The sequence below is a fragment of the Pipistrellus kuhlii genome, unplaced genomic scaffold (assembly GCF_014108245.1).
Source record: "Pipistrellus kuhlii isolate mPipKuh1 unplaced genomic scaffold, mPipKuh1.p scaffold_m20_p_3, whole genome shotgun sequence".
Classification (NCBI taxonomy): Eukaryota; Metazoa; Chordata; class Mammalia; order Chiroptera; family Vespertilionidae; genus Pipistrellus; species Pipistrellus kuhlii.
Genome location: NW_023425529.1, coordinates 37,823,068 through 37,847,855, shown reverse-complemented (window position 1 = coordinate 37,847,855; position 24,788 = coordinate 37,823,068). Strand labels below are relative to the sequence as shown.

At 35.1% G+C, this 24,788-nt stretch overlaps 1 protein-coding gene across 3 annotated transcripts; it reads left to right on the top strand.

The window, feature by feature from the left end:
- The first annotated feature begins 175 nt into the window (after nt 1-175).
- On the top strand, nt 176-22,792 carry PUS7L (pseudouridine synthase 7 like). 3 transcript variants are annotated; one of them, XM_036454522.2, is made up of 9 exons: nt 176-264; nt 1,663-2,588; nt 5,062-5,221; nt 6,983-7,175; nt 12,448-12,546; nt 14,175-14,256; nt 16,321-16,601; nt 19,739-19,792; nt 21,103-22,792. In XM_036454522.2, exons 2-9 carry the CDS (start codon nt 1,679-1,681, stop codon nt 21,427-21,429), a joined length of 2,106 nt encoding a protein of 701 aa, XP_036310415.1. In that variant the 5' UTR covers nt 176-264; nt 1,663-1,678; the 3' UTR covers nt 21,430-22,792. The 3 variants fall into 3 exon arrangements, with proteins under 3 accessions (XP_036310415.1, XP_036310416.1, XP_036310414.2); XM_036454523.2 differs by having other exon boundaries at nt 187-255; XM_036454521.2 differs by lacking the exon at nt 176-264 and adding an exon at nt 271-548.
- Nucleotides 22,793-24,788: the final 1,996 nt, after the last annotated feature.

Here is a 24,788-nt window from a genome sequence, read left to right as displayed (position 1 = left end):
TAGGCTCCGCCCCGCAGGAGGGCGGGGCGAAATGGAGCCGGGGGCGGAGCCTAAATAGTTGGGCCCGCCCCGCCCCGCCCCGCCCTCCCCTGCCTGACGGACCCTCCGGGCGGCTGTACAACGTGAGAAATTCTAGGTCTCGCGTGACGCGCTACTTTAAGCGGGCGCCTGCCCCTTTAAATACGCCACCGTCGGAGGCTAAATATTCTGCCTTCGGGCATGCGCACCGGATTGCGCTGGCGGACGCCTTCACCTGTATGGGAGGTAGACTGGGGGGTGTCCAGCTCCTTGCGCGATCCCGGGCTCGTGTGTGGGGCGATGACGTGATTGGCATTGGGGCCCCTACTCTTGATATCCCCAGGAGGAGGCGACTTGGGCCAACATCTCGCAGTGGGGCAGGCGGGGGTGGGAGAGGGAGGAGCAAGTGGGGTGCCGGCGGAGTCGGGGTACCTTTGGACGCGCCCGAAAGCCACGGACATGAGCTCCTCGGCTTGGTGACAGCGGGAGGAAGTACGAATGCGCTCAGCCAGGCTTTGGCGTTTAGTGAAGTAAGAGCACGAGCGGAAAGACTCCCCCTTCCTCTGTTTCTGTCATTTTGCCGGGATCTGCCCTCCACCGCAGCTTCCCTGGTGTGTGTGTGTGTGTGTGTGTGTGTGTGTGTGTGTGTGTGTGTGTCGGCCACACTGTCCTCTCCCTCCACCGCAGCTTCCCTGGTGTGTGTGTGTGTGTGTGTGTGTGTGTGTGTGTGTGTGTGTGTGTGTCGGCCACACTGTCCTCTCCCTCTGCACCCCGCACGCTCATCCACAGATCTGCAGCCGCCGAGGAACACTGCGCACTGATGCTCAACGCCACGTGGATCCGCTCTCCTACCAGGCTGCTTGGTTGTCATTCCCTCCTCGAAGCATTCTCCCCAAGTTGTTCCAGCTTAGAGGGTCCTCTTCCTTTTCCTGGGGAAAGAGTGTAGTATTCGTCTTTTCAAGGCCAGTCTTACAATTGAGCTCTTGGTTACTTTGCGTCCCAGCCCCTCTAACTCTTCATCAGGTGTATCTTGCTCAGTGCCATCAGCCATCTACCTAAAACATCTTTTGGGGGGATTGTGTCATTTTCCGACCCAAACATCTCCAGTGACCATCCTTCGACCACTCCATGGATCCTAAGGCCTGCACAGGGCCTCAAGGGTCTTCTGTAGTTTGCCACTAATCCAACTGTCTTTTCCAGAACTGGACTAGAAAACGTTTTCTTTTACCGCTCTGTACTTGGCTGATCAGTTTTCCCTAACACCTAGCATATTTTGTTTTACGTTGCTTATGATACTACCTGGCTTCGTTTCAGTTGCTTGGGCAATTCTGAGGACTTAAATGGCCACTTCTTGCATTATGCATTTACTGATTTATCATAGGCAGACTTGATCTTTCTTCCTCTTCAGTGTTACAGTTCTTATTCTGTACTCGTTTCATTCACTCAACAATCACTATCGATTGCTTGCCTACATGCGCTTGACAGTGTTCAAAATATGAGGTAATCAGTGAATAAGGCAGACAAGGTTCTTGCTCTTATGAGTTGTAAGGGATAAAGATAATTAAATCCTGCAAACATTTATTTTGGTTATCTGCAACTTTCCTTTCTGGTAACTAACTGAAGAAACTTTTATTTCTTTTGTAGGCATTGTTATTTAAGAATGGAAGAGGATACAGATTTTAGAATAAGGTTTAGTTCTTTATGTTACATTACTGATCATGTTGGATTCCATGGCACCATAAAAAGCTCACCAAGTGACTTTGTTGTTATTGAGATTGATGAACGGGGACAGTTAGTTAATAAGGCTATTAATGAACCTACTTACAAGATGAGTAAAGTACTGCCTGAGCCAAATAATTTTGCCAAAAAAACAAAATTAGGCTTTCAAAATTTAGTCTTTGAAGAGGAAAGCAACCAGAAAGTCAATATATTGGTCCAGTGCTCTGATGATGAACAGAATCATCAGTCTGGTCCAGAAAAGGAAGATACTAGTAATGATGGAACTTCCAAAGGTGAAGAAGAAAAAGCTTATGCATTAGGCTCTTTGTTGGATGAAAAAACTAATGAACGATTGAACCAGTTTGCCTGTGATATAAAAGAGAAATGGAAATCTAAAAGTGAGCTAACTGGACCGTCTCCTGAATTCTCACTGGGCAGAATCCTTGACAAAAACCAGAGGGCTATTTTGCATAGTGCTATTCGGCAAAAGTTTCCTTTTTTAATAACTGTAGGAAAAAACAGTGAAATTGTTGTAAAGCCAAATCTTGAGTATAAAGAACTCTGTCACTTGGTATCTGAAGAAGAAGCATCTGACTTTTTTAAATACTTGGATGCAAAAAAAGAAAATTCCAAATTTACCTTTAAACCTGATACAAACAAAGATCACAGAAAAGCTGTTCACCATTTTGTCAACAAAAAGTTTGGAAATCTTGTGGAAACCAAATCTTTTCCTGAAGCTAATTACAATGCTGGTAATCCAAATACAGTGATAACGGTAAGATTTCGTGAAAAAGCACACAAGCACAGGAAAAGGTCTGTTGAATGCCAGGAAAGAAAAGTTATATACACAGGTAATTTAATAAATTATTACCATTTTATTTGATTAGTTTAATTAAAATTATGACTGTAAAAAAAGAAACAGTGAAAACTGAGTAATTCACATGAATTGAATGGACTTGTCCAGAGAGATATTGAAAAAATATATGGCCTGTTTTTAATGGGCAATAAAGGCTTTCAAATTACACTAATTGTAGAAATTAACCTATTGGTGATAGTGTGGTTAACACAGACATTTATAGTTAACAGTCCCAAATATATAAGGTTGAAGCAGTTATTTTGTATTTAGTTAGTTTTATTGGAGTAAATTCTTTTTAAAATATATTTTTATTGATTTCAGAGAGGAAGGGAGAGAGAGAGAGAGAGAGAGAGAGAGAGAGAGAGAGAGAGAGAGAGAGAGAGAGAGAGAGAGAGAGAGGAGAAACATCAATGATGAGAATCATTGACTGGCTGCTTCTTGTATGCCCCCTACTGGGAATTGAGCCCACAACCTGGGTGTGTGCACCTGACTGGAACTGAACCTGGGGCCTCTCAGTCTGAAGCCCCCCCATTAACCCTCTGGTTCTATTTTATTCTTCGGTTTATTTTGTCCATTAGATTCATTGTTTGTTTATTTTTATTTTTAGATTGTTGATATCTATTTATTGCCATTATATTGTTCCTATTTTTAATCTTTTTCTCCACTTAATGAAAAATGATATTTTTCTACTAAAAATTAGTAAGAATTGTATTGTGGTTTTTTTGTTGTTGTTTTGTTTTTTGAAATATATTTTATTGATTTTTTTTTTTTTTTACAGAGAGGAAGGGAGAGGAATAAAGAGTTAGAAACATCCATGAGAGAGACATCAATCAGCTGCCTCCTGCACACCCCCCCTTGGGGGATGTGCCTGCAACCAAAGTACATGCCCTTGACCAGAATCAAACCTGGGACCCTTCAGCCCGCAGGCTGACACTGTATCCACTGAGCCAAACCCGTTAGGGCAGATTGTATTGTTTTATAGTTCTACAAATCTTTCTAATATCTGACTTAAAAAATGTCAGCTGTATTCTCATTTCTTTTCCTGCAATCTGGTGTAATTTTTTGTTTTGATTGAAGCAAATGAACAAAATTCAGTTCACACAGACATGTAGTTGAAAAAAAGGAGAACATTGCATACAGATCTGAAAATATTTGATATTTTGATCTTCTATTGCTGTGACTAATTGCCATATTTTTATTTCTTCTTCAGGCCCCACCGCAGCAGCACTTCTTTCTCAAATTCTTTTCCAAGACTCAATGCTCCCAAAGCAGGGATCATTTTTGTCATATTGGCCTTTCTTCCCAGATTATTTTATTTAAATTCTATAATTAATCATATCATGACAACAGCTGAACTATTTTGAGATTATAATCTCTACATTTTAAATGTGGGGTTTTTATTTTATTTTATTTTATTTGAGAAAGTGATAAAAACAGCTAACTTAAAATCAGAGATTTATATTCAAATTCATTGGTCAAGATACCCTGAAAGTGTAAAAGCAAATTGTGACTTAGCACACAGAATTAACTTGAGTCTCTCCTTTCCTCTACTTCTTTTATCAGTTCTTTAAGAATAACAGAAGTCATAGTACACTTAATTTATCACTGCTGTAATAGAAAATTTGGAGAATCCAGGAAGCTGTTATGGTAGTACAAAAATTAATGACCCTAGTGATAAAAAAAAAAAAAGATGAAAATAGTGGACAGTGTTTGAATATTTTTATATATAAGTATTTAGGTAAAAATATATATAGAATTTTATTGTAAAATTTAAACTGAAAATATACTACATTGCATTACAGATTTTTAAAACTTTCACATAAGTGATATAAACTATGGGTATTTTTGTTTTTAGAGATTATTTGCATAGACATATAAAGAACATGTAGCTCTTCCCCATTCTTTTAAATACTGCATGATATTCCAAAGTATGATATTACAAGCTTTGTTTAGCTATTTCATATACAGGTGAGCAAAAGTAGGTTTGCAGTTCTGAGTACATAAAACATGGAGTTTATTATTGCACTAGGGTCCCAGTGCACGAATTCGTGCACCTTGAAAGGAACTGTGGGCCGCGAGGCTGCGGTGGGCACAGGGGGTTGGCTTCGGCCCATCCTCTGCATCCCTGCCCAGCCCCTCCTGATGTGGTCCCCAATCTCCTATCTGCCAGCAGCCCTGTTCCCGCCACAGCTGCTACTCCCACACGCTGATGGTGCTGGCCCTCCTCAGATCCCCTGACTGTGCAGAGCAATTGGGGCTGGTGCCAGCAGCAGGTGCGAATGGCAGCTGCTGCCCTGATTGCCCCTTAGGAGCAGGGAAAGGTGGAGAAGCCCTCAGGGGTGATTGGGACCAGCATTATTTAAATTAGTGATTTGATTCATTATATTAATCTGTTAGTGTGCTAAGAATGTACTTGATGTATGGTAGCTGCCTTTTTTGTAATCTCGGATTTTTTTTTTTTTTTCCAGCCTTTACCCTACAAAAAGAAAATATAGAAATGTTTGAAGCAATTGGTTTTTTAGCTGTCATACTTGGTGTGATTCCTTCAGATTTTAGTTATGCAGGCCTTAAAGACAAGAAAGCCATCACCTATCAAGCAATGGTTGTTAGAAAAGTGACTCCAGAGAGGTAATAAGACATTACTTGATAAGAGATAACTTTTTTCTTATTGCATCAAATAAGAAAATATAGGATTAAACTCTGAATAATGCTAGGAGCATATTAATCTCATTAATGTTAATTTTTTGAGTATAGGCTTACTATCAACACATTCCACATTGATAATATAATTATTTTCTATATAATTTTCTAGTAAATTTGCACTGCAAATATAGATAATTTTACCATAGAAACTTTGAGAAGTGGCTGATTTTAAATGATCAAATTATTTCTAAACCTTCTGTTCTATATTTAAATATGCATTTATATTCAGGACAGTGTCTTACAAATCTTTTTTCCCCCAATTGATACAATACTCTTATACTTTTATTGTTGTGCTTCCTTATATTTAAAATAAATCTAAATAGAAAATAAAGCATTCAAATTTAACCTCCCTTGAGCTCAGTTGATTACTAAAAGTATTTTTGGTAATTGTCATGTTCATTGTATATTTAGAAAATAGAAAAAATGCTATATAAAAAAATTAAAAGTCCCTGATAATTCAATTACTCAGAAATAACCACCATAATATTTTTATCTGTTTCCTTCCATGCATTTTTCAGAGACTATCCTATGTACACACATTGTACAAAGACTTTTTATATATGTGATAATCATAGTGTATTTGCAATTTATATTTTACTTATAAAATTAAGATTCTTTTAAGAAAATTTATGCCATGAAATATTTCAAAATTATTTCCAGTATTTAGGCTAATTTATTTAACTTTCCCCTAATTATGGATATAGAAATTTGTTTCAATATTTCACTGTAAATAATACTGTGATTAATATTATTGTACTTAAATCTGTGCCTTGTAGCTACTTTTCAAAAAGTTGATCATTGGGCCAAAATTGAACCTAATTTGAGGTAAAATTTATGTATTAATCCTTAGTCATTAGATGTTTTAAGTATGCACTATTTGCAGGTAAATGTTTCTAACCTCTAACATGAGGGACCAAAAAAAGTATATAATTTTGTTTTTATGATCAAAAGTGCAGTATAGCCAAAACCAGTTTGGCTCAGTGGTAGAGCTTCGGTCTGCGGACTGAAAGGTCCCAAGTTCGATTCCGGTGAAGGGCATGTATCTGGGTTGCAGGCACATCCCCAGGCACATCTCTATCATCGACGTTTCTATCTCTCTATATCTCTCCCTTCCTCTCTGTAAAAAATCAATAAAATATATTTAATAAATAAATAAATAAATAAGTGCAGTATAAATAAGAGAGAAGGACTTATACTGCACTTTTGATCATAAAAACAAAATTATATACTTTTTTTGGTCCCTCATATTAGAGGTTAGAAGCATTTACCTGCAAATGGGGAAGAATAGAAAGTTTGAGTTCAGAGCATAATTTTGGGGGAATCCTCTGGTGCTAGTAGTTTTCTTAGTAATGTTGGAGAAGAGAGACTGAGGAAAGGAACAAAATTTAAGGATAGGAAGGACAAAAGAACAGTTAAGAAATTATATCACTTGAACTAAAAAGTCTATATAGATTGAGTTGATATCATTAGGAATATATGTCACAATTTTTAAAATAACTGATTAACATAATCCTATAATAATGGGGTCTTAGTACACATTTGTTGAATTAACATTAACTTTGGAAGATGGAAAAATTTTTGTGTTAGTGTTGTGATATAAGTGGTTACCTGGCAACTATCATTTAAAACTTATAATATTTTTTAAATGTAAGATTTAATTGAGTTTATATGATTTATCATTTATAGGTTGAAAGATATTGAAAAAGAAATTAAAAAGAAAAGAATGAATGTGTTTAATATTCGGTCTGTAGATGATTCCCTTAGACTTGGTCAGCTCAAAGGAAATCACTTTGATATTGTCATCAGAAATTTAAAAAATCAAATAAATGATTCTGCAAACCTGAGAGAGAGAATTTTGGAGGCAATAGAAAATGTTAAGGTAAGAAAACTCAATTTTAAGAGTACTATAGGAAAATTTTGACAGTCCCTCTATTTACATTGAAGTAAGAAGATAAACTTTTTTATTTTTTACCTTTTCTTTTTATTTACATGTATAGTTTTTTTTATTGATGAGAGAGAGAGAGAGAGAGAGAGAGAGATTTATTGTTCCACTTACTTATGTATACATTGATTGCTTCTTGTATGTGCCCTGACCAGATAGCGAATGCACAACCTTTGCATATTGCGACGATGCACTAACCAACTGTGCTACCTGGGCAGGGCCTGTATAATTATTTTTTAAAATAATATTTAGGGCTATTTGGCTTATTTTAAAATTTTCTTCTTAGTACGTTTTTGTATTAAACAACAACAACTTTAATATAATTTAAAAAAAATTAAAATGTGTAAAGTTTCCCAGAGGTGAGGGAAAAATTAAAGCTATCTGTATAAGAAGAATGTTTTTCAGCATCTGCCATATAGGATAATATTTTAGGGAAAGGGATTAATACTTTTCGAAACTTTGTTTAGTAATTCTTTTCAGAAATCTTCGGTGATTTGGAAAATAATCTTTTGGAATTATACATTTTTTTTTCAATCTAATTTTGAATTTTGTTTCAATGTACCATATACCAATGACATTATATACATTATATTATGTCTTACAGTAAAAAATTACTTAACATATATTTTAAATGACATTTGCCAGGAATTTAAATATATGTAAACAACCATAGCCTTCAATCAGATTATCTGTACTATGGGTCAGCAAATTTTTTTTTTATAAAGATCCAGTAATACATATTTTTTACTTTGTAGTCATATGGTCTCTGTTGCAACTATTCTATTGCTATTGTGTGGAAGCAGCCAGAGACAATATATAAATGATTGAACATAGCCATGTTCCAATAAAACTTTATTTACAAAAACAGATGTTGGGACAGATTTTACTTGTTGGTAGTCAGTGGTTTGCCAAGTCCTGATCTAGAACTGTAATTCTCAACCTGCAGAGCTTAAAAAATTCTCAGTAGTAAATCTCCACCCCCTAAACCAATTAAATAAGATCATTTGGGGATGTAGTTTAGGCATTAATATTTAAAAAAAATAACTTCCTAAATGATTCTACTCTGTAGCTAATATTGAGAAAAACTGATTTAAGTTTTTGGCCATGAAGACCTTTTTGTATAATTTTTTGCCTCCTGCCCCTCCCTCCCCCCCCAGGAAAATAAACAAAAGTGGTTTTTAATAAATATTATGCCTTATAGTCAGGAAAATATCCTCCAATTAAAGATTTTAAATACAGCACATTCACCTGTGTATAGGAGTTCTCTTAATTTATATTCTATGTGCAGTTTTGTTACTGGAAAAGCCACCTGAGTCTGAGGAGGCTCTCTCCTTCTCAGCTCTTCTCTCTCTCTCTCTCTCTCTCTCTCTCTCTCTCTCTCTCTAACTCCTCTCTTCAGACAAATGACAGAAAGCAGTATTGAACAAACCAAGTGAATTTATTAAGGAAACAAAGCAATTGAATTTATAAAACATAAAGCACAAATGGCCAACTCAGCTAGTCTGAGTGCCCTGCCTGGTGAGGGTTCAAGAGTTTTATACAGGGTGTTCCCCCTAAAATGTGTACATACTTTAACAGATGATAGCTCTAGCTCCTATTACATTTTGAAAATCTAAAGTATTTTAATAAATACAATATATATATATATATATGGTGTATGTATTTTTGAGGTACATCCTGTAGTTTTCCCCTTACAGGTTTCAAGGTTTCCCTGCCAGATATTTGGGCAATAGACTAGATTTCAAGGTCCCTCTGTGCATTGTTGTGGCTTTTCCCAGAATGTATGAGAACATCTGGCGATTTTATCTTGGCAAGTCCCAAGACAGCTGACTTTGTTCAGTGGGTGAGATAACCTCCCCCCACTTTCCCCTCCTCCAGTCCTAGCAGCTATCTATTCTGCCAAACTGTTTTTTACTTTTTTTTTCTTTTTCTGGAACTACCTAACATTCTTTTCCTACTTGAGGCACTGCTACTAAAATTATATTTCTTACAAAAGGAAGGAGGTGCTACATTGCGATTTATAAGAAATATATATTTGGTCATTCATATGACCAAAATATATTTTTCAGATATATATTTGGTCTTCATCCACAGTTTCTGGCTCACAGCTTCCCAAACCCTTGGAATTTCCTAAGTGTTGAGAGTGATAGAGATGTCTTTTGTTGGTTAATGAGGTGACTTTTGTAAAGATCCTAAGGATGGGGGCTGGCTTCATGTGGAGCCAACTTTGTGATTACAGGGTTGTAACTTTTATTTATTTATTTATTTATTTATTTATCAATATTTATTTATTTATTTATTTATTTTTACAGAGAGGAAGGGAAAGGGATAGTTAGAAACATCGATGAGAGAGAAACATGGATCAGCTGCCTCCTGTACATCCCCTACTGGGGATGTGCCTGCAACCAAGGTACATGCCCTTGACCGGAATTGAACCTGGGACCCTTCAATCTGCAGGCAAATGCTCTATCCACTGAGCCAAACCAGTTAGAGCAGGGTTGTAACTTTTAGTACCAACCCCTGAATTGGGAGGGGGTAGATGCTGACAGTGGAATCAATTATCAGCAGCCAATGATTTAATTAATCATTCCTCCATAAAAACTCAAAAGAACCTAAATGAAGCATTCATTCAGAGAGCTTCTGGATTGGTGAGCTCCAGTTGAATGTGCAAGGAGACTGGTCCACCTGGAGAGGGCACAGGAACTCTGCATCGCTTCCATCTGGCTGTTCCTGGGTCACATAATTCTGAGTTTATAATAAATTGGTGATCTGATCATTAACATTCTCCTCTGAGTCTGCAGGCCTCTCTAGAAAGTTAGTGGAACTGAGGTAGGGGTCTTGGGAACTTCTAATTTAAAACAAGCAGGTCAGAAGTACAGGTAACAACTTGAACTATTGGCTGGTTTCTGAAGTCCAAGGAGTATTTGTTATAACCTTCGGTTCACTGCAGGTCATCAGAAACACATGTGCAGCCTGGTTTGTAACTGACCTGGCTTCTGAAGGTGGTGGGGGTGAGGCAATCTTGTACCACTGACCACTTAACCTGTAGCATCTGATGCTGTTTCTGAGTAGATAGTGTCAGAATTGAGTTGAATGGTGGGGCACCCAACTGTCAGAGAATTGCTTGTTGGTGTGGGAACTCCCTCTCCACATTGAAATTGGATGCTCAGAACTCCCAAAGAGGGGGCCTGAACTCTGATAGCATTTATGGCCTGTCTCATTTGGTACTTATGGATATATAAATGCTCATTATAAAAATCCCCATTTGGAATAATCCTAGCATTAGCCAACTTCCCTTTAGTTCTCATAGTAAGGGAAGGGAATTGAGAAGCCCTGAAAATAAGAATTCTTTGAAGTTTTATTTTAGAAGGTCATGTCTCCGATTGCAATAAACCTTGTTATTTCCAACCCTAAGTAACTAGAAGAGGTAGTTAAAGTTCTTCTGGCTATTCTATGACATTATCTTATGTTGTTTTTTGTTTTTTTCAAATTTGAAATAGTTAAAATGTTAACTATGAGATTAAATACAGGGAGTACTTATTTTTATCTGCAATTGATTTTCATGAATAGCATGAGGTAAGGGTGCCTTTTGTATCTACTATGCCAATAACAAATTGTCTTAGCGTCTTAATTGAACAGTCCTGGAGTTGGTGCTCAATAATAATTGTTGAATGAATAAACATGTACTTATTTCATAAAGTGAATGTGGAAGACTCTTTCAAGAAAACGTCTGGCCTGGTGTTTTTTTTTTATATTATTTTTTTATTTTATTGAGTTTTTACAGAGAGGAAGAGAGAGGGATAGAGAGTTAGAAACATCAATGAGAGAGAATCATCGATCAGCTGCCTCTTGCACAACCCCTACTGGGGATGTGTCTGTAACCAAGGTACATACCCTTGACTGGAATCAAACCCGGGACCTTTCAGTCCTCAGGCCGACACTCTATCCACTGAGCCAAACTAGTTTTGGCCTGGTGTTTTCTTTGTGAGAATACAGGCAGTCTTCGAGTTACGGTGGATGCAATATACATCATTTCTTGGTTACGTCGCCATCTCCCATTTATTTATTAAAAAAAAAAAAAAAGTTCCGTCATTTCCACGAATGTACATATGTGCTTTATTATTTATTTACCACAAGTAAAGGTCAGGAATTGTTATCTTTTATTTATTTATTTTTACTGTTTCACTTCATTACTGCTGTGTATGTGCTCCATGTAAGTGACATAGGTGCTTATATAGGTGGGTTCTGACTTATGGTGAAAAATCGCATTATGTCACTCCATAGGAACAGGTCTCCGATGTAACCTGAGGACCTACTGAATATTTAATCACTGACCAATGCCTTTAAATGGTTGCAGTAATAAATTACAATTTTCTATTCTTGGTGAAGTGACACCATGTCATTGTCTTGGCTCAGGCTGTCAGAAACTGAGATGACTGAAAGGTGAACTGGGTTTGAAAATAAATCTGTTTCTTATTCCAAACATGTCCAGACAGCAGAGTCTCAAATTCAGACAGAGCTCAGGGCAAAGATCAGATATAATGCGAGGTAACTAATTCATCCCAGTTTTCCCAGAACTTGCCCCATTTTAACACCAAAAGTCCCACATCCCAGGAAACCCCTCAATAATGTTAATGAAAAGCTAACATTTTAAAAAGCTTTTTTACTCAGTTTATTTTCTAACTTTTAATCTTTTATTCTTCTCCTTTTTATTCTTTAACTGTATAGCATTTCAGACCATTTGGTCCCCATTTGTATATTGCTGATTATAGGATTCTTTATTAAAATAAATATGAAGAGATAGATTTGATTACATATTCTGATGCAATAATTGTATTTATTTGTCTTAGTTCATTACTATAACAAAGAACCCTGAACTGGGTGATTTTTAAACAACAGAACATTATTTCTCATAGTTCTGGAGGCTGGGAGCATGAAGTTACAGTGCCAATATGGTTTTCTCATTGTTTTCTCATAAGGCAGAAGGAAGAGTGAGCTAGCTTTCTGGCCTTTCCTTATAATGGCACTAATCCTGTTCATGAGGGCTCTATCTTCATGACCTAATTATCTCCCCAAGCCCCACCTCCACAAACCATCACACTGGGGGGTAGGATTTCAACATATGACTTTGGGGCAGGGGTCACAAGCATGCAGTTCCTTTGAACCCTACCAATATACTTTTAATCAATTGATTTCTTTCTATTCACAGCATAAAGGGTTTGTGAATTATTATGGACCACAGAGATTTGGGATGGGAAGGAAAGTTCACACAGATCAAATTGGATTGGCTTTGCTGAAGAGTGAAATGGTATGTATTCTTAAAAATATGATCTTTTCTCTTTTCGCAGTTGCACTTACTCATAAGCCGGTTTCTTGCTTTCTTAACCCAGCATATATACATATGTATATACCCACATATATATATCATATTCTATATCACTGAATATATGTTGAGCAGCTACTTTATTCTTGGCATCATACTATAAGAAAGCCAACTGTATGCCATGTGCGATATTGTTTGAGACTTTACAAAGAACTGACCAACACTCACCAAATTCTGAGAACTGAATAAGAGATTTAGAGTAAAGTAATACCCTATAATTTGAGAAATCTGGTATCAGATTATATAAAAGATAGAAATTCACCCAAAGCTAGAGACTAAAAAGGTAACAACAGATTTGAAAAATCACCTGGTTAATTTCAAATGAAGCTATAAATGAATGTCATATATAAGAGGCAACATTTGCCCAATTATTAAAATTATGTATACATTTAAAAGTGTGTATTTTGTATATAAGTATATATTATACACATACACATAGTTTTGAACTGAATGAAGTGCATAAAATATGAAAAACCTATAAGTCTATAAAAATTATATATTTGCACAAATGCAAGATTATTCATGTGATAGTGCCATACTCATTTGTGTTATAGTATGTTTTCTTGAGTGGAAGAGAAAAGAATAGTAACAGCACTGTGAGAAGCATTGTGCGTGTGAATATTGTCTTGTATGTGGAAGTATGGTTGACAGTTAATAATGCAGACCACATCTGCAAATTTGTAGTCAGTATTGCTACTCAAAGACACATACTTAGAAATAAATCACAGTTCTAGAGAGAGTGATAAAATATAGGAATGTGTAGATGTGTCTTTTTTAAATAACATTTTCATCTATTTAGGTTTTAAAAGAAAATATTAAAGTTGGCAATTTCAAAAAAGAATTGGGCAATTATTTTAAAACCAATGAATTCTGAGACTTGAGAACATGAATGCAATTAGTGGCTTGCCATTCCCTTATGCTTATATTCTTCCCTATTTTTGTTGTGTATGTTGGTCAAATTTGAGTTTTATGTCATTACTTCACACTTGTGTTCATGTAATAGAGGTAAAGAATGACAGAAGAACTGTGGGAGATATGAAAAAGCACTTTTTCTGATTCATATTATTTTAAACCTGTATATAAGCTTGCTTTGTACAGAAGTTTATTTCTAAATGTAACATTGATTATTTTTGTTGCTCTTAATCCTCACCCAAGGATATTTTTTCCATTGATTTTTTTTAGAGAGAGTGGAAGGTAGGAGGGAAGAGGGAAAGAGAGAGACTGATAAAGAGAGAAATATCAGTGTGACAAGAGACACATTGATTGGTTGCCTCCTGGGGCCAGGGATTAAGCCTGCAACCAAGGTATTGTAGAAACTTTTGAACAGAATCGAACCTCAGACACTTAGGTCTAAGGGCCATGTTTTAACCACTGAGGAGCAAAACCAGCTAGGACAACATTGATTATTTAATTTTTGGAAGTTTTAATATAAAATTGTAGCATCAAATATCAAATAGGCATTTGTTAAATATCTATTCTTTGAAGAGGCATGTTTTTCTTAAAGTAATTTGTCATTTTTATGTAACATGTGTTTGCTTGCTTGATTTTTAAAGGTGAAGTCTGTAAGATTATTTCTTACACCAGAAGATTTGGATGATCCTGTAAATAGAGCAAAGAAATATTTTCTTCAAACCGGTATTAAAAAGTTTCTTTACCCCATACATAGCCATGCAGATACATTATATAAATGCTATATCACCAGAAGAGCATTCATTGCTACATAAATGTGATAAGAAATAGATTGTAATATATTGTATATATTTATCATTTTAAAAAAATATATTTTATTGATTTTTCACAGAGAGGAAGAGAGAGATAGAGAGTTAGAAACATTGATGAGAGAGAATCATTGATCAGCTGCCTCTTGCACACCCCCCTCTGGGGATGTGCCCGCAACCAAGGTACATGCTCTTGCCCAGAATTGAACCCGGGACCTTTCAGTCCGCAAGCCGACGCTCTATCTACTGAGCCAAACCGATCCCGGCTATATTGATCATTTTTATTACATGCCCTAGGTACTTCAATTTTGATCTGATCTTAAGGCCCTTTTGTCTGTTCTAAATCTTGCTTGCAGGGAGATCGGAGGGGAGAGATGGTATATTAGTTTTTCTTGACCTAAATTCTCTGAGGAGATAGGAGTTCCCAATTCCAAACTGGTACTGATGGAAGTATATAATTCACTACAACTAGAGGAGATGGAAAAATAAGCTAAATAAAAGAACATTTGTTATATCTGATGCTTTGTGCATTGGTTCTGGTCTAGTTGCCATTCAGCCCTGACTGCAGATTTTGAAAACTCTAGCTCAATAGGATGATATATATGCAGAATGCTTAATAGGAATCACTAAAGAAAACTAGTTATGAGTGAGTCAATTTGCATGAGTGTAACTCTCACCTTTAGTACTTCCCAACTATATATGGGCTTGTGCAATGATTTAGCCTCATTGTTTTGTTTTTTTCACCTGAAATTGAAACTAATAATGGTACTTAAAAGGCTATTATGAGATTTAAATGAAATAACAGAGGTAATACTCTTAAAATAGTGCCTAGCACATACTAAATACTGAACAAATCTTACTTGTATTTTAGTAATAATAACAGTGACCATACCATTTTAGATTCATTCAAATATATGATCTACATATATGTGCATACTAAATTTCACTAATTTGAAATAAATGATACTAGTTTTAAAAAATCTACTTTATTTTTAAGTATATACATATTATAAAAATATGTAATTATTCATAGGAGAGAAATATTTTTATGTCACAGCACAATCTATAAATAATATGGGCATTTCAAATTGTTATGAGTAATCTAAGTGATACTAAAAAAAAAAAATTCAAAGTGAGTTATTTGTTTCTATTGTAGAGTCCCAAGAAGATAATTTCCTTATGGCAATTTCAATGATATTTAAACTTTCATGTTCATTAGAAACCTGATACAGTTATTAAAATTCTGACTCCAAGGCCCTGCTGGAATCAGCATCTTTACAGTAGAGTCCCTAATTTTAAAACACATCCCACCAGCAAGACCTAATATTATGCTTGAGGAATCCAGACATCACCCTTTCTCATTCAAAAAATTTTCTGTAAATGTCCATTATAGCTCTTTTTAAAATCCTAGGCTCAGAGGTTTATGTAATGCTTTTTTATGAAGTTCTCTTAATAACTGTAAGTTAGTCTTTATCTTCATTCTGAAGTAGGAATTACTACTGTGCTTTTTGTTATTTTTTAATATGTTTTTGTTGGTTTTTAGAGAGAGAAAATGAGAGGGAGAGATAGAAGCATCAATGAGAGAGAAAAATCTTCCATCGGCTCCCTCCTGCGTGCCTCCTGTTAGGGTCAGGCCCACACCTGCGCATGTGCTCTCACTGGGAATCCAACCCGGGGCCTCTTGGTTCATGGTTGACACTCAACCACTGAGCTAAGATGGCTGGGCTGTGTTTTGTTGTTGTTTGTTTCTTTGTTTTTAAAGCAGGGAAAGTGAATGGCTCATATGATTAATGATCTTTATTTTTAAAAAAACACAGTTCTTCAAGTGTAGTTAGATTTATAGTTGGTGCTGGAACATCTTCATATTCAAGTATAAAAGACAGCAGCAATTCTCTGACTCTTATTTAGAGAGCATAATAAAGGTCTTCATAATTGGCTTTAAATAAAAGTGATTGACTAACTGATTTTCTCTTTATTGCAGAGGATGCTAAAGGCACACTTTCATTGATGCCAGAATTCAAAGTTCGAGAGAGAGCACTGTTGGAGTCACTGCATCGCTTTGGCATGACCGAGGAGGGTTGTATCCAGGCCTGGTTCTCCTTTCCTCATTCTATGCGCATTTTCTACATTCATGCATATAGCAGCAAAATTTGGAACGAGGCTGTATCTTACAGACTTGCAACCTATGGATCAAGAGTGGTGGAGGGTGATTTGGTCTGTTTGGATGAAGATGGTGATGATGAGCAATTCCCCAATAATAAAGTAAGTGTCATTTCATCATAATTTCCCAAGAACAGTTACCTTAGCAAGAACACTAATTTTCTGAATTCCTTATTTTAGAAACAATTTAAACTTAAATATGCATTTTATTTCTTTTTAACTTATATTTGCCCATCTCCTCTTCTACTCTGCTTTCAGCTGAGACTTAATACACATCAATACATTAAAAAATAAAGTAGTCAATGGTGTGAAGTGAAAGGTATAAAGACAGTAAAACTTCCTTTGAAGAACACATTCTTTTAAAAATTACACAAATAAAGCACAAAACAGTTTTCTTAAAAATAAAAACCAAAACACTGCAGATGTAGCTGTTATCTTTGCCATGACTGTTGTGATCTCTTCCCATGCCTTCAGAAAACCAACCTCTGTTTTTTGGCCTTCTAGACATTTTTCTCTGCTTTCACATAAATATCCACAGAAAAGGAGATTTTTATTCTATTAACACCAAGAAAAGAACAGGTAAGGCTTAGAGGCTAAACGCTTAAAATATGAAAGAAAAAAATATTTTTGTTATAACAGTATATAGGGCATGTAATATGTCTGTGTTTCTTTTATATAAGCGCAATGTCACAACTTGTTGCTTTCTTTTTAACAATATCTTAGAGACATTTATATTCATTTCAAACAAAGGAACCCCACTTCACAATAACATAAGGAAGAGCAGACAGGAATTTATTGGCCCTCACACCTGGAAGCCCATGATTGATCCAGGCCCAGCTGTATTCAGGGTCTTATGCAATGTCCTACCTCAATGGTCGGCAAACTCATTAATCAACAGAGCCAAATATCAACAATACAATGATTGAAATTTCTTTTGAGAGCCAATTTTTTTTTAAACTTAAACTTCTAATGCCGCTTCTTCAAAATAGACTCATCCAGGCTGTGGTATTTTGTGGAAGAGCCACACTCAAGGGGCCAAAAAGCCACATGTGACTTATGAGCCGCAGTTTGCCAACCACTGTCCTACCTCATCCCTCATTTTCTTCAACTGTCAGCTGATTTTCTGTTAGATTCATTCTCAGTCTGGCTTAAACTTTATTCCTTTAATGGCAAGATGGTTATTAGCAACTCTATGCTTATTTCTCACAACTTCTCCAGAAAATGTATATGTTTTCTTCCTCAACAGTTTTAACAAAAGCCAAGAATAGTCTCAGTGGCTCAGAATGGTGTGACTTGGGTCACAGTTCCCCAAACCCATAGCTGTGAATTGGAGTATATGATTCGTAAGCCTTTGTTTCTAGGGCTCCTTCCTGGAACTATCCCATCCTCACTGTGTTTGAGATCTGGGAGGGGAGCTCCCTGGAAAACTCGCTATCAGAAAAGGGGTAGTAAAGGCTGAGCAAGTTTTATTATTTCATTAAGTGGGTGGCTTTTGAATATTTAGATAAGAAAGTAATCACTAGAAGCATAAATTACTAAGAATGGTCATTTAACTGAGACACAGACTCTGAAACTGTGTAGAAAGAAATCTAGCAGTATCTTAAATTTTATTCTAACTCATAGAATAGAAATAGAAATGTCAGTGATCCTCTTCTGATAAATAATGAAAAATTCTTAAGTTTTTAACACCTTCTAGATAACCGGCCTATTTAAATATTACCTGGGCAGTACATTATTTAGTAAGTCAGCCATTTTTCATTCAGATTTGCAGAAGTTAAAGGTTACTGTGACAAGATATAGCTACGATCTCTGAAATACATGTGTCTTATAGGCTTCTTTGTTCAACATAACATTAATAAGGACTTTTGTGGTCAGAAATGTATCAGCTTTTCTTTTTGGAGTTGTAGGAGAAAAGATAACATTTTCTCCATTCTATACTGCAGTTTTCTCAGCAACAAAAAATTGTTTATAATTTTAAGGCAAATCTTTTATGCTTTACTAGTATTAGTTAGCATTGAGGAAAGAACAGGCAGAACTTAGAGGGTCAAAATTTATTATGAAAAGGAAAAAGGCAGAATAAGATTTTTAAGACATGATATATAGGACATGTAATATTACATATCTTTAATTTAAAAAAATGGTAGGAAACTAATCTGACTCCCTTTCTAATAGTATTACTAGCCTAACAAGTACATCTTTACTTCAAGGAATTTGGTAGATTCTCTTTTAAATTTTTTATGAGCAAGGTAGAGAAACGTGAGTTGCACAGTGAATTCATATTTGGGGAGCAGTAATACAGCAAGAACCTGTTTATAGATTGATATTAACTTTAAGAGAGTTCTCTTAAGGCAAAACATGGTTTTTTGTACTTGATCATATTTGTTTGGTATTTTCATAAATTATTTAAATAACAAAATTGTAGGTATGCTTATGAATTTGTGAAAGACAAAAAGCTAGAAGTGATATAAGAGAAATCATAGTCCCATCTATTTTGATCTGGAGTTTTATAGCCACTTCTGAGTATAACAGTTAAACAGATTATATACCTATAAATAAACAACTCAAGTGAAAAAAAATAAAAGGAGGAACTTTGTTGATAATGGTAGAGAATCAAAGGGAAAGCAAGCAGATTTAGAAGCTATCTGGCCACTATCTTATACGATGAGTGCATTAGGAAGGTGGGAATGCTGTCACTCTTTGTGGAATGATGCTGCTGCCTTTGAACTTGAGCTCTCCTTTGCAAGATAAATTAGTTATTCTGTGATGTCCTGCAGCAGCATTTCTCAAACGTAATAGATCACATACCTCCTACATGTAATACCTGTATCTGTTTTGTGAAGCACATTTTGAGAAACACCACATCCCATAGAGTCTGATATTTGTTGGGGACAGAGGAGGGAGAGGTGGTTTGACAGAAGCAAATTTTTGATTCAGCATAACAAAGAACAACTTTGTAATTTGGAAAATGATTGTTGGTGACTGAGGTAATAGTAAAGAAGTGTTAAGCTGCCCGCCAAAATCTGTGTGTGCCAACTTCAATTATCAGTGGTTAAAGCAGGAAGAATCATTCTAATTTTTATGAAGTCTGCTCCTCCAGAAATAAACTGTGAAAAGGTCTTGTTTGGATATATGCATATTCAGCATAGGAGTCAAATTTTACATAACAAATTAGGGAAATTTGAAGGCATTTGGAACATTTAAGAATCATCCATATTTTTCATCATGTTTTTTAAAAATAGGTTCACCTAGTAACTGAAGAAGAGGAATCGGCTAATGCATATGCAATACATCAGGTAAATTTGCTTAAAAAGTAGTATTACTTAGATCTAAATGTAGACATTGTCTCCGAAAGACAAAAATGTGACCAGTTCCCCTCTCCCACTTTTTTTTTTTTTTTTTTTTTACCACTTTCCAATTTAGGTATAATATATATATATATTTTCACTCTCCTAAGTTTACATTTATATGAGATTTCATAAATGTATTACATCCATTTGACTACCACAAAAATCAAGATAAAGAATAGTTTCATCTCTCCTCAAAATTTCCCTGTGCACTTTGTAGTCAACCTCCATCCCTGGGCAATAACTCATCTACTTTCTATTCTTATGATTTTACCTTTTAAAAAATGTCATATAAAAGGAATCATATAATAGAGGCCCAATGCCCGAATTTGTGCACAGGATTCCCTTGGCCTGGCTGGCAATCAGGGCTGATTGGGGCTGTCTCATCCAGTCCTAATTGGGACTGATTGGGGCTGGCCAGCCATGGGAGGTTGACTGTGGGAGTGCTCTGACCACCAGGGGAAAGCTCCTGCACACTGGCCCCTAGTGGCCAGTATATGTCATAGCTACTGGCCAGTTGTCCAGTCATCTGGTCATCCAGTCGTAATGGTCTCATAGGCTTTTATATATATAGATGGCCTTTTGTTCTGGCTTCTTTCAGTTAGCATAATGAATTTGAAACATTAATATTGTGTGGATTTGAGTTTTTTTTACCTTATTTCTTTTTTGACTCCCCTGTGGTACTGTTCAAGAAAAATGCCTAGAAGTCATAAGTAAAAGAGAAAACACCACAGAATGCAGCTACTCATAAGTGGCTGAGAAAATAAACATTACTTTTGCTGTCTGCTATTTGCTTTTGTGTTTTTAAATCAGTAAGAGGAATGTAAAATTATCAACTAAAATACCAGTTGAGTAGTAGAGGTTATTCTTTGTGTTACAGAAAGAATATGCTTTTAAGATTGTATGACTGCACAGAGATTAAGTCTGTTGGTTAACTAAATGTACCTAAGCTTCTTGTTCCATCTCTTCTACCTTAGCAGTAGTTTGTCTTGTAATATCTGACTTGAATTGATTATCTTGTTCATTATGAATCCTTCTTGATTTTAGGTAGCTCTTTTCTTTGTCTGCTAGCATAAAAAATAATCAAAGTAGTATATAGCATTTAATAGTATGTTTTAGGCTGATGGTACGTTTATATTCTGAGACTGTTTTTTATTTTTACAGATCTAGGACCCAGTCATAAAAGTAAATTTAAAATTTGATCATATATTTTTCTGAAGGCTATTTCATGTATCTTTTTACCCCCTTCCCTTATGCAGGTGGTTCTTCCAGTGCTTGGATACAATGTTCAGTACCCAAAGAACGAAGTAGGGCTGTGGTACCAGGAAGTACTTAACAGAGATGGACTACAGACATGTAGGTTTAAAGTACCTACTCTGAAACTGAACGTTCCAGGATGCTATAGAAAGATTTTGAAACAACCTCGTAATCTCTCATACCAACTAATAGAAAAACATGATACTGATGTCAAAGCAGAAGGTTCTCATATTGATGGAGCAACTTTATCTCTTTTGATTTCTTTTGATCTTGACGCTTCCTGTTATGCTACTGTTTGTCTGAGGGAAATAATGAAGCACGGCTTTTAAAACCAGTGTCATTAATATACCATGCATATTTCGTTCTTCAAAGGAAAGGGAGCTAAAATTTATTTGAGCGTCTGCCATGTGCTATGAGTTTTATAATTGTTATCTCCCTTAGTTACACAATATCCCAATAAAGTAGGAATTTGCTACTAACATTTCAGAAGACATATATGCTAATAAGTGTCAGGGTCTGAATTTAAGACTCCAAAACCTGTATTTCTTATCTATTTTCTGATATTTCAGTGATCTTTATTGTGTTATAAAAGTTACAATCTTTCTGGACTATGAAGAGCATATATAATACTGCAAGATAACAGTTAAGAAAGAATGCTTTTAGAGTAATGTTTATATCCTTTAGTTCTTGCTTAGAATATAAATGAGACCAGATTGTAATGAAAACATGTAGCTGGAGATAAAGATAGATGAAGCATTTTGTTAACTGCTATTGTCATTCTTTCACATTTGATATTATCTATCAGAAAAATACATCGTGGAAATGTAATCCCTTTATTTATGATAGCTACTTCAGTGTAGTGAACCATTTTATGAGATAAATAATCTTCAATTAATATTGAAATAAAATTTTTATACCATTTCTTTATCTTGTCATACATTGACCTCCCCCTTTCCTCCTCCACTGATTATCTAAGCATCGATTTTAGAGTCAGGAAGAGCTGGGTTGACTCCATATCTGACACTTACTAGTGACTTTGTGTGTGTTACTTATTTATTTATTTATTTATTTATTTATTTATTAGGAGCACTTAAAGAATCAAGTTAGCACCAACCTCATCAGCAACAAATAATTGGATTATCTCTATCTTTTATGTTGCTAGAGGAAGAAAACATTTGGCCCATTAAAAAATTTAAATATTTGTTAGATTAACTTATTTCACATCATAAATCATTCCTAACCAATTTATTTAATAAATTTTGGGGGAAATAGGAATATCTGAGCAGTCTCTAATTTCTGGTAGCTTTATATAATAAAATTTCAAAAAGCATTATATATTATATATCAATAATGTGTAACATATATACTTTAAGTCGGTCAAACAATTTTGGGAATATTAGCACAAGAAAACAAAATGCAAAAGAAAGAAAAGAGCTACATACAATGCAAAATTTGCTTATTGCAGTATTTTATATATAATGAAAGAAATTAGAAATAGTTGGAAAGTCAAGCATTAGATAACAAAAGTAAAATGAGATCTACCAACTTGATGGCAAAACATGTTAATTACTAAAAATGATGATGATCATTTTAGTTACAAGAAAATATTACCCCTTAAAAGCCGAACATATATTACAGGGGTACATACACTGAATGCAGCTTTTTCCCAGGAGAGACACTTAGCTTAGTAATTCAAAGCATAGATAGTGGACACAAAATCCCCCAGTTTGAACCTTGGCTCAGCCACTTTAACAGCATGCTATAATATCTTGGACAAGATATTTAAGTTTTATGTGCTTAGGTTCAATATCTATAAAGTGGGGATGGTAATATCCCTATTTCTTAGGTTTATTGTGATGATTTGCTGCATCAATATATGTAAAGCAGCTTAGAAAAGTGCCTGACACTTGTTATTAAATAAATATAGATTGTAAAGGAACAGGAAACAAAAATGAAAATGAGCCAAAACTGATTTGGCTCAGTGGATAGAGTGTCGGCCTGCGGACTGGAAGGTCCCTGGTTCGATTCCAGTCAAGGGCATGTACCTTGGTTGCGGGCACATCCCCAATAGGGGTTGTGCAAGAGACAGCTGATCGATGATTCTCTCTCATCAATGTTTCTAGCTCTTTATCCTCTCTTCCTCTTTGTAAAAAATCAATAAAATATATTTTAAAAATATGAAAATGATATTCTGTTGAGATGATAGGGTGTTTGGATTTTTTTTAATGCTAAAAAGTTCTTGTTTTGTCATATATTTTAATGTAGGACACAAAAAATGACGATTGTATCATGGATTTTAAAAATTGCCTCTATTTTAATGGCAATGATGATATATTAGGTAGTAAAAATTGTAGAGAAAATATTTTACTTTATTTGATGACAAATTATATTGATATAAATACATTAATAAATAAATTATGTAAATACAATCAAAATTAACTATGTAGATTGTTAAATCTCATTTTTCTTTTAAAACATTGAGTAGCAATTAGAAAATGTGAAAGCATAAAATGTGCTGTAATTAAGAGTCTTTTCTTTGCCTGTAGATGGCACTATAATTTTAGATATCTTTACTTTAGCCATGTTTAAAGAAAAGGTCACTAAACTTGTTTCAAGCCATCATAAAATGTATTCAGATACTGTACACGTGGATAATTATTTTGTATACCAATAACATTTGCCATGTTCACTTTTTTTTTCAGTTTAAGACTTTTAAGATATTTTGGACCAAATGATGACCAGGTTTTTAATGACCAGTTTTTCAGGGGCATTTTAGGCTTTCAGAAGGATGAATTTTAATTTTCAAAGTTGCATCTGAAACTGAGCCATAGTGCCTCAGAATTACCAAGGTAAAATAAATGGAGATATTTTTATTAAGATTAAAACATTTGGATTTTTGTGAGTTTTAATAAGCTGCAAGTCATATGTAACTTTTGATACAAATACATTTTTTGAGTGTCTGTTGTGCCAAGCATTTCTCTTACTTTAATTCATGTACCCATGAGTTAGACAGGTAGTGTTTTCCTGTTTTTTGCAGATGAGAAAATACTGAGTGGTTTACTGACCTATCAAGGCCAAACAAGCTAGTATGTGGTTGAACTTAATTGTGCTTCCTAAATCAACACTGTTTTCGTCTACCTAACAGTTGCCTTCTGCAAATAAGTTTTTTTGGTTAATAACTTTCATTCCTACCAACTTGATATTACTTGCCATTTATTATTTGGTATATTGGAGCAGTGAGAACAAGATTTCTTTTGAGATTCTGAGACCAAAATAAAAATAAAGGAGATTGATTCTTCAGGAAATTCACAAATCATTTTCTAGATTACCTTGGGACTTGTATCATAAACACAGGCAAAATCATTATAGGTAATAGGAAGTTATTTGAAATTTTACCTGGCACAGTATTAGATGTCATTTAAAAAGTACTTTGGAGAGAGTTGCTTTTCCCCCCCTTATTCTCTTTCAGTTCTTTAACCAATCATTCTGTTTAAGACAAGGAGAAAGCTGATTGTTTCTAGTTAACATATATCATTGCCACTTGCTGATGCACTCTTTGAACAGAGACAGTGCAGGTTTCGGGCTCAGGAATACCGGCAGGCAACAATATCAATCAGAATTTAATAAGATCACTTTGTTTTATTGAATTTATTTTTCTAGTTATCTTTTTTTATTTACGGCAAATAAT